Source organism: Xiphias gladius, chromosome 10 (assembly GCF_016859285.1).
Source record: "Xiphias gladius isolate SHS-SW01 ecotype Sanya breed wild chromosome 10, ASM1685928v1, whole genome shotgun sequence".
NCBI classification, from domain to species: Eukaryota; Metazoa; Chordata; class Actinopteri; order Istiophoriformes; family Xiphiidae; genus Xiphias; species Xiphias gladius.
This window is the reverse complement of record NC_053409.1, coordinates 13,377,468-13,393,044: the sequence shown is the minus strand read 5'-3', so window position 1 is coordinate 13,393,044 and position 15,577 is coordinate 13,377,468. Positions and strand designations below refer to the sequence as shown.

The 15,577-nt window shown below is 41.5% G+C and overlaps 2 protein-coding genes across 3 annotated transcripts; one reads left to right on the top strand and one right to left on the bottom strand.

Moving 5' to 3' along the window:
* The first annotated feature begins 813 nt into the window (after positions 1 to 813).
* Positions 814 to 5,900, top strand: dhrs7 (dehydrogenase/reductase (SDR family) member 7). Of its 2 annotated transcripts, none has more exons than XM_040137112.1 (7): positions 814 to 1,046; positions 2,151 to 2,303; positions 2,611 to 2,717; positions 3,019 to 3,258; positions 3,557 to 3,679; positions 3,817 to 4,032; positions 5,224 to 5,900. In XM_040137112.1, the coding sequence occupies exons 1-7, from the start codon at positions 917 to 919 to the stop codon at positions 5,263 to 5,265; spliced, it is 1,011 nt and encodes a 336-aa protein (XP_039993046.1). In that variant the 5' UTR covers positions 814 to 916; the 3' UTR covers positions 5,266 to 5,900. The 2 variants fall into 2 exon arrangements, with proteins under 2 accessions (XP_039993046.1, XP_039993045.1); XM_040137111.1 differs by lacking the exon at positions 5,224 to 5,900 and adding an exon at positions 4,373 to 5,017.
* pcnx4 (pecanex 4) lies at positions 5,875 to 15,253 on the bottom strand. Its single transcript, XM_040137110.1, has 11 exons — positions 15,130 to 15,253; positions 13,465 to 14,239; positions 13,172 to 13,351; positions 12,110 to 12,642; positions 11,873 to 11,973; positions 11,469 to 11,591; positions 10,377 to 10,737; positions 8,693 to 8,796; positions 7,504 to 8,609; positions 7,201 to 7,387; positions 5,875 to 7,000 (listed from the first exon to the last, which is right to left on the bottom strand). Exons 2-11 carry the CDS (start codon positions 14,160 to 14,162, stop codon positions 6,749 to 6,751), a joined length of 3,645 nt encoding a protein of 1,214 aa, XP_039993044.1. The 5' UTR covers positions 14,163 to 14,239; positions 15,130 to 15,253; the 3' UTR covers positions 5,875 to 6,748.
* Positions 15,254 to 15,577: the final 324 nt, after the last annotated feature.

The window sequence follows — 15,577 nt, the reverse complement described above, 5'->3', positions numbered from 1 at the left end:
TAAAGTGTCACGATCACCTTTTTTTTAGCTTCTCGTGTTCATTCTCTGTGCATGATTGCAACGTTAGAGACCCTGGAAAAATGTTCCCATCTTTATCTTACTTATACAGTACAGCACATTTTAACATGGTGACAGTCAGCTTGTCTTGATTTCTTTACCATCTATGTTCTGAAAGAGAATTTAGTTTTGAAACAATGATCACTTTTAGAGAAGCAGCTAGTTTCTGTGTAAATGTTGTGGTTGAAGGTTATTATTGCAAAAAACGGTCATTCACCGCAGAGAAACAAGGACGGTTTCTGCAACCTCAAGAGGGCCAGAAGAATGAACATTATTGCCTATAAAATAATGATAAAAAAAAGAATTAAACAGATGAAGAAGATAGATAGATAGATAGATAGATAGATAGATAGATAGATAGATAGATAGATAGATAGATGGATAGAATTGAAAAAAACTTGAATAACCAATCAACAGTTTAAACACTGAATGATAGGTTATGTGAATAAACCAAAAGTTTAATGGCCCAGGAGCTAATTTTTGCCCCAGGGCCAACATTCAGTTTAATCCGGACACGGCTGAAGGAGCTCTAGAAATCCAGACTAAATTTTATCTTATCTCACAAAAGCTAACGTTCTCGAGAACCCTCTGGGTGACATGTGTAATCATTATTAGTTGATCCAAGCTAAAGTAAAAATGGTGGTACCACCTTCACCACATTAATGTTAATTTATCTCCATCTCCTGCAGGTGCTGTTTTTCCATTGCTTAAACTGACTAGCGTCAAACTTTGATTTTGAAAATAAAAAGAGGGGAACTGACGCCACATCCGTCGGCTGTAGTTGTTTTTGGTTGCAGCTTGTTTACGGCAGCCACTTAAATCACCGGGCTTCGCTTTGCAGCGCACTCATGTCAAAAAGATGGACGGTTGCATTGTGTCCGCATTGTGGTGTTTTATACCACTACTTGTACTCATCCACTTGTTGTGTTTCATCTTCGCGGATGCAGACTTTACTCTGTTGTGGGCAAGTGTGTTAGGACACAGGCCAGGTGAGTTACCCAAACCTTTGCTTGTGTCTATTATTTGTCCCGTTGCCTATTCACGAACGAGGCAGGTTATCCGTTTTATGAAAACTTGGGAGACATTCGATGACAACGGGCCTTAGCCCTCTGTGATGAGTATGGACAGTGTAAACCGTTAAACAACCGTTAAGCCATAATTGGCTAGCTTTTCACGCTGGATCCATGACTGTAACTAACACGATGTTCCCTTGAACTCTTAAAAAGTCGTATTAAAATGTTTATATTTTTTTGTTAAGTTAACCGAAAACCTTCTACCTCAGTACTGTCAAGTCGCGGATTGACAAACGTATTCCTATCAAGGCCCAGTGGTGAAAGTACTTGAGCTATATAACTCAAGTGGATGTACCACAACGTCAAGGCTCTGTTACAAGCAAAAGTACCGCATGCGCAATTACTCTAAAGTAAAAGTACATAAATATTATAAGTAAAATAGAAATGTAGGTATCAAAAGTAAACGTACATATCATTCATATTGTACTATAGGATTTATTAAAGGTGGAGCTAATTATATGTTTTGTATGTAAAATATTAATCTTAAGAGTAACTAGTGCTGTGAAAATGAATGTTGTGAAATAAAAACTTTTTTTTCTCAGAAATGCAGTGGATAAAAAAAAAAAAAAAGTAGTATCCAAAGGAAGTCCTCAAAGTACCCCAAAATCGTACACAAATACAATACGTACTTTGCAACATTGTCACAAAGGGAGCTCCATTAGACTGAAACCTCCCAGTTATTTTTTAATGGAGCCCCATATGTTAAAGATAATAGTTTCAGGTAGATGTGAATTAATAATGACAGTTTTGTTGTAAGTGGGGGGGGGTGTAGGATTATACAGTATGATTAGTACTACTTGTATAATGCACAAAAAATACTCGTTGCATAAAAGTACCCCCGACTTGTACTTAAGTATAATAATTGAGTAAATGTACTTAGTTACTTTCCATCACTGTCCAAGACATCCACTCTCCATTGTATTCAGGTGTCCCAGTAAGCCACAAGAGAGTGACAGTAAGCCAGTGTAGTAATGTGCATTTCTATATGAAATGCTGACAGTTGTGATTTGTGTTCGCCAGAGACCAAGCTGAAAGGACTGGTGGTGTGGGTCACTGGAGCCTCCAGTGGTATTGGAGAGGAGCTGGCCTACCAGTTGGCAAAGTGCGGGTCACGTCTCGTCCTGTCTGCTCGACGTGAGGATGAGCTAAACAGGGTGAAACGTCACTGTTTAGGTGAGAGAACCATTATTACCAATTTTTGGCAAGTTACTGCAGGATCTGACTAGAAGAAAGCCTACTTAAAATTCACAAATACTTTAACTTCAACTCTTTAACAACAACACAGTATAACACAGTAATAACATGATAAAACTTTGCCATAAGACTCAGTGTTTTTCTCTTTTCTTGCAGTTAGCGTTCTTTCTCAAACCAACAACAAATTGTATAATGGTTTGCGTACTTACCCTGAGTTTGTTTTATTTTCATTCAGTCTTACACATTTATGACCAACTGAATTAATTTCATCATTTATTCTTCTAAGATTCCTCCGACCTCCAGGATGAAGATATTCTTGTTCTTCCACTTGATTTGTTGGAGAGGATATCGCATGAGGAAAAAACCAAAGCTGCAATCCAATACTTTGGACATGTAAGGCCGTTGCAATTGCTCTTTTATAATACAATCCGTTTTCATCATTAGGTTCATTGCCACAAAAACATTTCTATTTGATTAACAGCTCAATCACAATGTTTAAGTTTCTGGTTTTCAGTTACATAATAGACATTGTATTCAATCCATAAAATTCTTACTTTATTTTGTTGTTCTCTCCTCATTATAATATGTACAGATGTAACTATGTCCAAGCCAAAGTATTCTGTCCATTCATTGTAAGGAAAAAGAAATTATTTTCGTTGTCTCTAGTCCTGTCCACTTTTCCATGCCTCGTCAGATTGATATCCTAATTAACAATGGCGGCCGAAGCCAGCGCTCGCTGTGCATGGAGACCAGTGTTGATGTGTATCGAGCCTTGATGGAGCTCAACTTCCTGGGTACGGTCTCCATGACAAAGCAGGTGCTGCCCCACATGACACAGCGAGGAAGTGGGAGCATTGTGACTGTCAGCAGCGTGGTTGGCCTCGCTGGGGCGCCCCTGGCAACAGGATACTCTGCCAGCAAACATGCTCTTCAGGTGAAGGGAATACAGATAGCAGTTGATGGCTTTCTGGTTTTCAGGGACTCTTTTTGATTTTTATGTCTAACTTTTATTTTAATTTAATTTACTTAATGTCAGGTTGTGAAGAGAGTGCACAGTTACTGTATTCTGTTTGGTTTGTACTCCGGGCTTTGACTGTGTTACACAGAAGCAGGTCTGGTTCATCTGGATTTACATTACTTTGTAGTACTTAAGTGTATGAAATAACCTTTACAAGTGTTGACGAAGTTTGGACGAAGGTACATTCAGTTGATAGTTACTCTATTGTCCACAGGGTTTCTTTAATTCCCTTCGAACTGAGTTGACTGACTATCCAAACATACTCATCAGCACAGTGTGTCCAGGCCCTGTGCAGTCACAGATTGTCCACAATGCCTTCACAGAGGAGCTCGACAAAGTACTGCTTTTTGTTTAACGTAAAAAAACATAAAAATCCTGTATTTTACCTGCACTTGATATGTTTGGTGTAATATGACAGTAGCTATTTCAGTAGTTTGGTTTGAGTAACCTTTTTTTTTCCTTCCATCACCTAAGCCTGTGGCCACAGCTGGTAACCAGGAACACAAGATGCCAGCAAGTCGCTGTGTGAGTTTAATGATGGTGGGAATTGCCAATGGTGTCAAAGAAATGTGGATTGCACAGCAGCCATTCCTTCTGTTTTACTACGCCTGGCAGTACACTCCGACATTTGCCTGGTTCATCACGAACATGTTGGGCAGGAAAAGAGTGCAGAATTTCAAAGCTGGTCTGGTAGGTATATAATAATGTCCTTTTGAGAAATGTACATGTACAAAGTTAATATGGTAGCAATTCAGTCTAATCATAGGCTTATTGTCAGGGTGGCCTACCTGGTATAGGGCTGAAAAAAAACCAAATATCTCCTTTTTTTTTTTCTTTCTTTCTTACCAAATACCTGTAATAATAATAATATTAATAGATTTTCTCATCTAAGTATCGGCACAAAAGAAAATAAGTGTATTTCCCAAACTCTTAAACTATTCCTTAAAAGTTGGGGAGAGCTATGCTGGGAATATGTCAAGGTCACTAAACTCCATGTACTTAAAGGAATCATACATTCCCACCTTAACAGCTGCAACAACACGGGAGAGATGACGCCTCATGCTCACACACTCCTAGGAAGAGATTTCATCAGCCCAAACCTGTTTTGGTGCACCATGCGTGTGGATGACCTTTTAAAATCAAAAATGTACTACTGCAAAATCATTTTCTATAGTCAAGATGTACTGTATGTACACCTGGTCAAAGTCAGTTAAAAAGACTCACTTTACTCTGAAGTGATCAGAAAGTGCCACGTGTGACGGGATCAGTTTGTTGTTTCTATACGCTCTGCCCTGCTGTTGCTGACCTTGTGCCATTTGAACTGGGACTGAGGGATTCTCACTGTCTGAATAGACTGAAAGTACTTGAATAAAGCAGAACACAAAGCAGAGCTGTCTAATAACAGCTGGGGGGCCTCAGCTGTTGCTGACCTTGCTTGAGTCTAATAAGAAGACGGTGGCCAGGGTATGACAGTGAGCATGACTACTTCCCTGAGGTGTTGACTGACTGACTGACTGACTGACCAGTGTGTGGTGGCTTCTTGCTGAACAGTGACAGCTGAGGGCCATGCAGAAAGGTCATGTTCTAACTGGCCAGACATCAGAGCATCACATGCTTATGCTTCAGTAGGGTCTGTGATGTAGCCTTTCGAGACAAAATGAGAAAAAGAACACTATCTAAACAGTATTCCTTAAGTCACTGCAATTAAAGCAATGTCGGTGTCATACCTGTGCACGTCACACAATTACTCCTGATTTACAAATCTCACAAGGATGCAGTACGTTCAGAGACAATTTTCATGCTCCTGTAAAAATGATAACAATTTTGATTTCATTCAGAGCAGTCAAACACCAGTGCTAACAGTTAGCTTTTCTTTTGCAGGATGCAGACTCTGCATACTTCACTAAGCCCAAGACCTCCTGAAAGTCTCATCCTGAGGAGGAAATGTGTCTATTGCATTCCTATTGTTTGAGCTGAATAGTGAGATGGGCTTTCCTGCAAAATGTGGGGTTTCTGCCTTCATTTAGAAAGAAAACTCGAAGGACACAACTGCTTCGAAAGCTTCAAGCTCTCTTCCCAAGGCATGGCAGTGTATGACAAACATGGGTACATTTTTATTACCTCTGCCAAGGAGGTTATGTTTTCACCCACATCTGCTTATTTGTCAGCAGGATTACACAAAAAATACTGAGCCAATTTGCAACAAACTTGGTGGAAGGATGGGGCATGGGCTAGGGAATAACCCATTATATTTTGGGGCAGATCCAGATTATTTACTATGAATTTGAATTTTTTTCTCTTATGTCTGGTGTATGTTGTTTGACACTGGCCATGGCGAAGGTCTGCACTCTCTGAGTGCCATTCTAGTTCTATTATGCTTTCATCTTAAATCTAAAGTAAATCCTATATTTTCCTGTGTTTCTGTAAAAAGCATCTTCCAATTATGTGAACTTCTGGTACAGAGCCTATGTGAATTTATAACCTAGGAGCTAACAACTACATGATGAAGCACTTGCACTAACCTTTTGAATTGCTAATAAAATTCTGTTTGGATCAGTTTTCTGACCTGTCAAGTTTCTTTAGTGAAACTTAAAAAAACTGCTTCTGCCAAGCTATTTTATTATAAGTATATACAGTTACACATATAAAAAATCAACAATATGTAGAAGAGACTATGGACATATTCATTTAACTTTTCATTCTAAATTGTAAACAAGTGAATTGTTAACAAAACAATAGCACTAAACACTGTATACATACAACAAGACATACCCAAGGCACATCCTTAATATCTTTAACAAAACATTAAAATTGTTGTCCCTTTTTTGTGGACGTGGAGGAGAAATCACCCGAAAATTGTGAAATCTAAAAAGTACAATAAAACCAGAGGTATTTGGCAGGTGTCTCTTAGAGGGGAGGTGGGCAATTTATTCACTTCTTTTTAAGCACAGTCATTAATAAACAAACCACATAACGTATGTGCTTTGGTGGAAACCTATCAGTGGTCAACTCCTTTAAGATATAAATGCTCAAAAGGAATTGTTCTTTTTGAATGTGCTGTTGTGGTAAAGAGTCCACATTGTCAGCTAAAAGATTTTGCAACTTGTACAAGAGCACAGTGGTGATGCCACTGCTTCTTCCTGTGCTGCAGGAAATGAAGTGCAAAAAAACCAAAAAAAAGTCAAATAAATATTAAAAAACAATGCAGGATCCCATACACACATCACTCTTCTGAACTCATGAGAGTCAACAGTTTCAAAAGTAAAACTCCAAAACTCATTGAAGTTTTCGTTTGGTTTTGCTATGGTTTCCACAAAAAGTTCCTAATAACCATTAACTTCGCAATAGATGTTTTGCTGTGGGAGTACCGACTGAAAAGCACCCTCTTCAGAATATGTTTTTATGTTCAGAGGCAGGGGAAATGAAGAGGGGCTGAGGAGTAAATGGGGTATCCTAAAGGGGGATCGGCTGCCTGAACAGTTAAGTTTCTTAGCATGAAGGGGTGAGCCTGGATGCTGTAACGCTCCTCGTCATCATTAGTAGCATACAGAAGCTCCCAGGAAAGGTTTGCCCATTGGCCTCGTACCCCCTCTCCGTTCAGACGGCCCACCTGCACCAGCTGCTCCTGCAGGGACAGGACTCGCCCCGTGTAGGTACCCTGTGGACAAGAACAGTCAGTCTTACAAATGTAAAAACAAACATTTCACTGAGACTGGCTCTAAATGGCAATTTTAAATAACCTTCATTTTATGTCAGCAACTGAATAAGAATAGTATTTAAGTCAGGTTCTCAACAGATGTACTTCTATGTTTTTGTAGCTTAGACAGAATGTGAACAAGCACTGGTGTGTGTAATTACCATAGCGAGGTCATGTCCCAGAGAGAACAGGAAGGGTTTCTCCTGAAGGACACTGTCATGCCAGCCTTTTTCTGTCACCAGGCCAATGTACCAGTCCCTTTCATATTCCTCCAAGGTGCTGAACAATTCCTCAGGGGACTCCATGGGCCCTAGGCTTGCTTGATCAAACAGCAGCTTGAAACTGAACCTGGAAGCAAACAAAACCACAGAGGCAGAATTCAATGAAATATGAATAGTTTCTTCTGGCATGAATAAGCTCTAGTGATCCGAACTATCAAAACCTGGAAACTAACTAAGTTTTACCTAAAAGCCCGAAGAGCGAGCTGGTAAAGTTCTTTACTTGAGGAGAGCCAGTCGAGTCCTTCTGTCCATGGTACATCTCCACAATAGAGCCTGTAGACATAACTGGGACTGGTGAAGGCAGACTCTGCCCCCAGTGAGATGAGACATGAAAGTGCAACCTGAGCATGCAGTTCTTTCAAAGCTTCATCCTCCTTCAGACCTTTGGTCATGTCCTCTGAAACATCGCCCTGCACAGCAGGCCCAAAGCGCCCTAAAGTAAACCCAAACCAGTCCTCAGGAAACAAAGGCCTGAGCTGCAACAGGCGGGATGGTAACAATGGTGCTGTCCTCCACCCTGTTGGTAGGTTAAATACCTCTGAATGAGGGCAGCTGAAGTTCAGAGGAGGGACAGAGCCAGGACTCTCTCTGAAGACCTCAGGGTTTCGGCCTTTATCCACTGCCGGCATCCCGATGCCCAGTCCCAGAGGCTGCAGTGGCTGCAAGGCAGAGAGAGCCATGTTTTCAAAAAGACTGTCCATCTCCACAGAGCCTGGCAGAGAGGCCCCTGTCTGCAGCGCTGTTTGTCCAGGCTGGGCCTCTGCAGTCACTAATGCCACTGTCCGTCTGGCTGGTTGAGGTCCAAATAAGTCATCCTCATCTGACCAATCACCAAAGGAGGTCAAGCTGGAGCTGTCCTGTCTAAACCTGAGAGAAGACACATTGGATTCCACCAACACAGCCTCAGGTGGCTGGTTGCAGGTAGTCTGGGCCAACTGGGAAGACTGTGACTTCATGCCTCCAACCCCTGGCCCTTCTTCACTGGTCCATAGAAATCCTTTATGCTTCTGAACACAGTATCGAAGAAGCAACCAGACCAGCGCTTTAAGAAAGTCATCCTGAAGTTTCCTCAAGTTGTCATGAGAGTCAATGATGCCAGAGAGCACATTTCGGGCGTCGGAGTAGACTCGAACTGCAAAGGCAGCACAAGGGGTGAGGGCATTCCCCCAGTGCAGGTTAAAGCCCTGCGTGAAGCCGAGCCGCTCGGGGCGCTCAAAAGCAGCCTCGAACACCTCATCCACCCTCCGCGCCTCCACTGTGTGGCAAGATGTCTCCTGTAGCTCCAGACCCTGTAACAAACCACATCACATTATGTAACCCCTTTGTAAATGGCTGCAGTGATTCTTAATAGACAAACAGAAAGATGCACTACCTTAATGTTGACTGTACAGTAGCCATAGCCTCTCTCCAGGATCATTATCCAAACCATACGGTCCTGAAAGCGTCCAAGAAAATGAGATCCTGGGGCTAAAGAACCTACAAAGGGGGAGAAAATAATGAGTCATCCATGCATCTAACATGTTAGAGATGTGATTTGTAAATTGGGGGCAATGAAGAGGGGAACACAAAATATACTGTATGCATCATGCAACACAAAAGGATTCTTGGCGTGCATCCCCCCTTTCATTTAACATCAGCTGTGTGTCCCTCTGCTGACTATGCGGATAACATAGCAACTGGATGAGCTGCAGGGAGACATGTACCATCACACTAGTACAGGAAAGTCATGATACTATTTTAACTGGCTGACTGCGCAGAGATCTAAATATTAAATCTCTTCTTGGCCTTAACTTTCCATTAGTCTCTAAAAATTCACTCCTTTTATACAATGTGGGCTTTTCATTTTTGGAGGCAGAAGACAGAGGACAGACATTTATTTCAACACAGATAAACAGCAGTGGAAAGGTGATGTAGGCTTTTGTTTTAAGTTGACTGTTGCTTGCTTGGCTCAAGGATAATGTCACATCCCATAACAGCATCTCAGAATAGACCCAGCCGCTACCTCATGATGGGAAGTGAGACGCTGGGCAGACTCCTTTCCTGCTCACTGCTCCCCAGCCCCCAGTGTGAGCAAAGCAGAAGAACATTACAAACAGCCATAGTTAGACTGTGAGTATCAACTTAACAAGCACTTATTCTGAATTATACATAGCAGCTATATTATCCCAAGCGCAAAAAAAACAAAACAAAACAAAAACAATAGGACTGAGTGATGACATCACCTCTACGGTTTTATTCAGCGTGGAATCATCAGTTCATAAATAATGATTCTCTACTTGCACTGTTTTTTTCCTTGCCCCCTCCTGATCGAGCACAGAACAAAATCCTAGCAGCAGATCCGTTTGGCCTAAGAGTATTATGCGGTTAATGGTGTGGAAACATTTGGATGTAATGAATACAGATCAGAGCTTTTTTTTTTTTGGGTCACTTCACAGGAAGCTCAACTGGATCATGCAAGCTCGCATTACTGCCAGCAACTCCAAAGAGCTGCTCATAACAACATTCCTCTTACTATTAAACCATATGAGGTGATGCTTCAGTGCTCTTTGATCTGCATACAGTCCCTACTTGACCCATGGGAAAGTTCAGTCACTGTAATCATAGTACAAGTCAAAACACACTGAAGTAAAAAAAATAAATAAATAAAACAAACTGGTGTGTATAAAACATTTAAGCCACACTGAGTTATATCAGATTTAATTTTAAATATAGTTCTGAAACTTCTGATTAATCCAATTAATTAGCTAATGAAAAAAAAGATAAATTCCAAATATTTTGATCATTAATTAATAATTTTAGTTATTTAGTGACAATACCAAACAACAACCAACAAATACCAACAAGCTATTGATAAAAAAAAAAAAAAACTGTTCTTAAAAAAGTCATTTAAATCTGATACTTGTACGCTCGCAATGAACACTATAAGAGAACATTCAGGCAGATTTAGAGATATTAGAAATGCTAAAATAGTAAACATTGTTTACTTGTAACATTTGAGAGAGATTAAAAAAAGAAAACACCACAGACAGGGGATATATCAAGCATGTACAACTAACCCAGTGACCCTCTTGCAAAGGCCGTCCTCAGAGCTGAGGCCAGACTTCCGCTCATCTGCTGGTAGAAGATGGAGTCCATGCAGGGACAGGCAGTACCCACAGGCCCTGGCCAACTGCGCTGAGGCCTGGGGAACCCTACCAGGAAGATGGGCAGGGTGAAGAGGGGCAGCAGAGGGGCAGACAGCAGTGCAGAGAGGATCACCACCACCAGCAGCAGTGGGCATAGAGAGGCATTTAGAGCCAAGAGAGTTCCAGCGGACTGACGGCGCTGCTTCTTCTCTGTCCAAGATGTCACCAACACAGTCAGGGTGAACTTTAGCTTGGCCAGGAACTGGGTCAGTCTGTCAATCAGGAGGCCCACCTGGACCAGAAAGACACGGGCAAACATGACAAGCACTTATCTATTGAACCACCTTCAGGTCTTATCAGCTGACTTCTGTGTAAAATACAGCATGTTTGATTGATTATTGTGCTTCAATCACTTTTTTATTTTACTTTTTGTACTTTTAGTTTTTCTATGTTTAGGTTAGCTATTCATTAATAATTATGTTTTATTAACTAATGTATTCGGAACACATTTCAATATAATTAAGTCCTGTAAAATACCATCAGTATCTACGACCTCAGTTATAAACATAGTTGAATTACACACATCTTGACAGAGAAAAACTGAACACAAATTCTAGAGTTTGTGACAGATTTGTTGTATTGGAATACATTAAATTGTATATGTGTACCTAATAAAGTGTCTATGGACTGTATTTTAAATATATTTTTTCACCATGGCTCTATACTTAAAATGAAAAAATGTTGCAGTTTGTTGGAAAAGCATGTCATTAGCCATGATGATATTCCACATTTAAGTTTTGACAAGATGGCTCCATTATGGTATAAATATCGCAGACAAATTAGACAAATTTAGGTATTGTTTAAGTATCCCATGCACTGTAAACAGATCAGTGTACCTTTCACGGCTCTAGTGTAAAAATTTATGAGATGTGTAAGTACTGTTTAGGTCAGATTTAAGCCTGTGCAGATATGATATAATGTATAGGGTAGAAGCAGTAAGGGACAAATTAATGCTGATCTCACCAGAAGAAGCTGAACTCCAGTTCCAAGGTTGTCCCACCCTGGCAGCATGTTTTTTCTAGTTGCAAGCCGCACCAAGACCACCACCACCATTTGGAGCAGGGCATCCTCTGAGTTCTGCCACACCTGCACAGAGCAACCACTATGCTGAGCATGACAGACACAAAACTCGAGTGAACAGCACTCAGGAATTAATCACAGTTAACTTTGAAGAAACAAAACAACTTGAAGAGGACAAAAGAACATGTTTTTAAATGGTCAGACTTTTCAGTTTTCTTTTAAACAAAGACCTGTTATTTGTGGTGGTCCCATTAAAATCTACCTGGAATTACATTAAAAAGAATGTCTTTATTGTAGTAAATATTTTCTGGATGTTATGTTCACGTTGATACTTGTAGTGTACGTACCACTCTAAAGGCTCGTGTGAATCCCACACTGAAGGAAGCCCTGTGGAGGAGCTGCAGAGATTTGTCCATAGACAGGAAAGCAATCATTGCAAATGGAGACACTATGAAATGAAACACACAGTAGGTATTGGGTCAAAAACACCTTCACATACAGAGCACGGGTCTTTCCACACCTAGGAAAGATGTTAAGATTGGACTGGAACATTGGACTTAAATTACACATTATAACAAGCTCACCAAGATAAAGAAGGACTCTTCTGATTGCTGCAGCAAAGTATAATCCTCTGTTTCTCTGCTTGAACGTCTGTACACTGGACATCCCTTTAGGGTACAGGGGATTGAGGAACACCCCTCCAAATACATAGGCCCCCTGGATCTCTCTGAGAGCCCAGCAGAGGCAGAAAAGAATGAGGAGTAGGTAGCTGACAGGAGCCTGGGGTCCCAAGCTCTGGGACTGAGCTGAACCGAGGAAGTGATGCAACAGCCCTGCCTCTGCCATTGCCACCAGGAGCAGGCTCAAATATATTAGCAGCTCCCTGCAGCCCAGATTCAAGCCAAAAGAACTGGAAGGAGGTGGTGGCGACCCGCCCCTGCGAAATCCATGGTCCCCAAACGCTGCCCTGGGACCTCTGCAGAGTGTGCCGACCTGGCTGAGGTCCAGACTCAGCAAAAACCCCGTAGAGATGGAGAAGAGAACCACACCCAGTGTTGATGGGATGAAGTAATTACACACAGCTACGCTGGCAGATACACCAAACATCAACATCAGCCTGTGGGACAGCATACACACAAAATGTCAGGACTGATGATACACAGACTACTGTCACACTTGTCACTTCAGTGGGACTATTACAGATCAGGACTGGTTTCTCACATAACATGAGCAGGATACGAATACACAAAAAACATGTTTTGGTTAATCTGATAATGCAAAACACCTAATCTGGTGCAAGATAGATTCATATAGGTATACTGTAAGATGAATGAGCACAGTTATTCTTATGAAATTTTAGACATACCAAAATGTTATCTGATAAAATATTATATATGAAATGACAAATGCAACCATAGCCCTCATCAGAACGGGAGACTTTTCATCTCAATACACAGGCAGGAGACAATGGTGTCAATTACAAACATAATTTGCTTGTTTTTGTATCTTAATGCTTTCAGATTTTCTACTCAAATTTTCTAGCTCTTGGCACAGCCAGAAAAATAGCATTTGTCAATACCAGTGGAAAACTTCTTAGTTATTGATACAGTTCAAATTTTGCTCGATGCTACTGTTCTAGTATGTACCTGAGGTTGCTAGACATGGGCGAGCCTCCTAAGCCAAACACAAGAGCCTGCTCCATGCCCCAGAGGAGCAGGGCATCCAGGGGAGGCAATATACCTAGCGCCCACAGCAGAGGTAGGAAGAGAAACAGCACATGGAGAACCTGGCTGGCCAGTTGGAGCTCAGGGACAGGGCCTGAGAACCTAAATCACAGAAAGATATAGAGATTCATTATGACAGCAAGCATTGTAAAATAGATCAGTATTCTATAAGAGGACTTCTCATTTAATCAAGTGACTGTGCTGCTTTTGCTCACCTATCAGCCAAGTCCACAGCGATGAAAATAAAAATGTAGAGGGGCCGGGTGAGTGGGGTGATTTCATAAGTGTCCTGTGCCTGGAAAGTGGCCGTCTCTGTTGCCGTATTTACAATGAGAGAATACTCTGCTATACACAGTGTAACCCAGCTCAGGACAAAGACTACCAGGGATACACCAATGTTGCTGTATAGAGCAGTCAGTCTGCCAAGGAACACATACCATGTTCCAAAGCCACAGAGCACCCCAGCTAGTAGAGTATGCAGCACAACATTCAGCCCAAACCTCTTTCCAGGGGCAATGAATCGGACTGTCTCTGGGCTGACACAGTGGGTGAATTCCACTTCCTCTTCATCAACCAGGATGCTGGGTGCACCAAGTCTCTCCACTGTGCCACTTCTCCGAGCAGCATACAACGCCAGGGCCTGGACACCCGCTGCAGCCCCGAACATAAGCATACCAGAGAGCACCGCGGCGTGGAGCTCCCGAAGCAGCTGCAGCTGGCAGAGTAGAGTACCAATACCCCCAAAAAGCCATGGTGTCAAGAACAAGACTGCCTGATTAACATAGATATATGGTGGGGCACAGTAGCCCAACTTGAAGCGTGGACCCCCCAACACTGTCTGGGGGAAGCGCTTCCAGAAGAACTCCTGTTTGTACTCATTAAGAAGGGGCACATCTGGCCCCATTCTGACCATTCCCAAAGGGGTGGAAGGTCATCTCCATACAGCTGAAGGAGGGTTACCATTCATTGTCCCAGACCCAATGGAGCTGTCTGCAATGAAGCACACTTTCAGTTAGGCAATGGGTGAACGACTATTATCAAACAAATTAGAGATGCACAAATACAATATATTGTCACTGGCATACAGCAACAGCCCCAGTCTGTACCTCTCATGTGGTAACATTTTGTAAATTTGTGTTAAATCAGTAGTAACTACTACAAGTTTGAAACTGCAAAATACTGTCAACTATTTTGTCTGCCTGTATTTTGGATGATTTTACAAATTCTGAAAACTTCTGTTAACCCAGGGAAAATGTCACTTCTTACAGCTGTAATAACATAAACATAATATTTTTTAAAGACATTTGTTTACAACAGTAAAGACATGTCTGAAAAGCCTGAGCACTTTGGCATCTAAAATCTCTTAATAATTGGTTTGAAAAAACTCGATGTTGGTCACGTTAAAAATAAAGACATCGTTATCAAAGTAACTCTCAGTGAGTGAACCAATTTGTGGAAATTGTAGTTAACACCTTAGCGTATACAAGACTCCGTAAAAAAGATAAGCTTTTATATCAAAGGCACCACGAATCATCATTGGCTGGTAATATACTGCACAGAAAGAGAAACGAGACAGGAGCAACAGTTTCTGAGTTGCCATGAAAACACAACACACAAACTGTAGCTTGTGGATGGGCTAACAAGCTAGTAGCCTGACATTTCGAGTCTCACCTCATATAAGCAAGCCAAGTAATTAGCGAAAAGTAAATTGTTTTCTGGGCTGACTGTCCTTGTCTCTTTACCTGAGCTAACTATATTATTGTTAGCTAGCAATGCCAGCAAGTCTTTTCAGCTTGACTATCCGTTAGCTTTGCTATTACTAACCGGTAAATAACAGCATGTTGGCAACCTGCAGTGTAACTGGCGTGAGATAAACTTACCGTTAACAGCAGAATAGCCAACTGCAGCTGCGCTTAGTTTAATATTTGACGATATGGGTAGTATTGTGCGGAAACAGGCGGAAATCGCCAGCACTAATATTAGCTGCTAGCTAGCCGCTAAAAAGCCAAGCAACACCGGCATGAAACACAGACTGATTGTAACCAATAGGAGTGGAGAAGAGAAGAGCGAGGGCCCTCTGATTGGCCCGTAACGTATAAACCCCGCCTCCTATATATCAAACCTCGCCCCTTCAACACCTACACTTACGCACACGTTATTGATGATACAAAAGGGAACAACACGAACCCATGTGTTGTGTTTTGTATAAAGGCACACTGTTGAACATTGCTGCGTTACAGAAATACTCACAAAGCACCGACTAACTAAGCGCAGAAAACTATGAAAAACTTGTTTGGTTTATTACCCTAAAGCAAAGATTCACATAAG

Bases quoted from the DNA above. Each gene is read 5' to 3' on its own strand.
- pcnx4 (XM_040137110.1), bottom strand. From the start codon at position 14,162: ATGGTCAGAATGGGGCCAGATGTGCCCCTTCTTAATGAGTACAAACAG. The intron at 13,352-13,464 runs GTGAGCAAAAGC...TCTGTGATTTAG, and splicing joins GCTGTGGACTTGGCTGATAG to GTTCTCAGGCCCTGTCCCTG. The intron at 12,643-13,171 runs GTACATACTAGA...GCTGTCCCACAG, and splicing joins CCCATGTCTAGCAACCTCAG to GCTGATGTTGATGTTTGGTG.
- dhrs7 (XM_040137111.1), top strand. From the start codon at position 917: ATGGACGGTTGCATTGTGTCCGCATTGTGGTGTTTTATACCACTACTT. The intron at 2,304-2,610 runs GTGAGAGAACCA...TATTCTTCTAAG, and splicing joins GGTGAAACGTCACTGTTTAG to ATTCCTCCGACCTCCAGGAT. The intron at 3,680-3,816 runs GTACTGCTTTTT...CCATCACCTAAG, and splicing joins TCACAGAGGAGCTCGACAAA to CCTGTGGCCACAGCTGGTAA.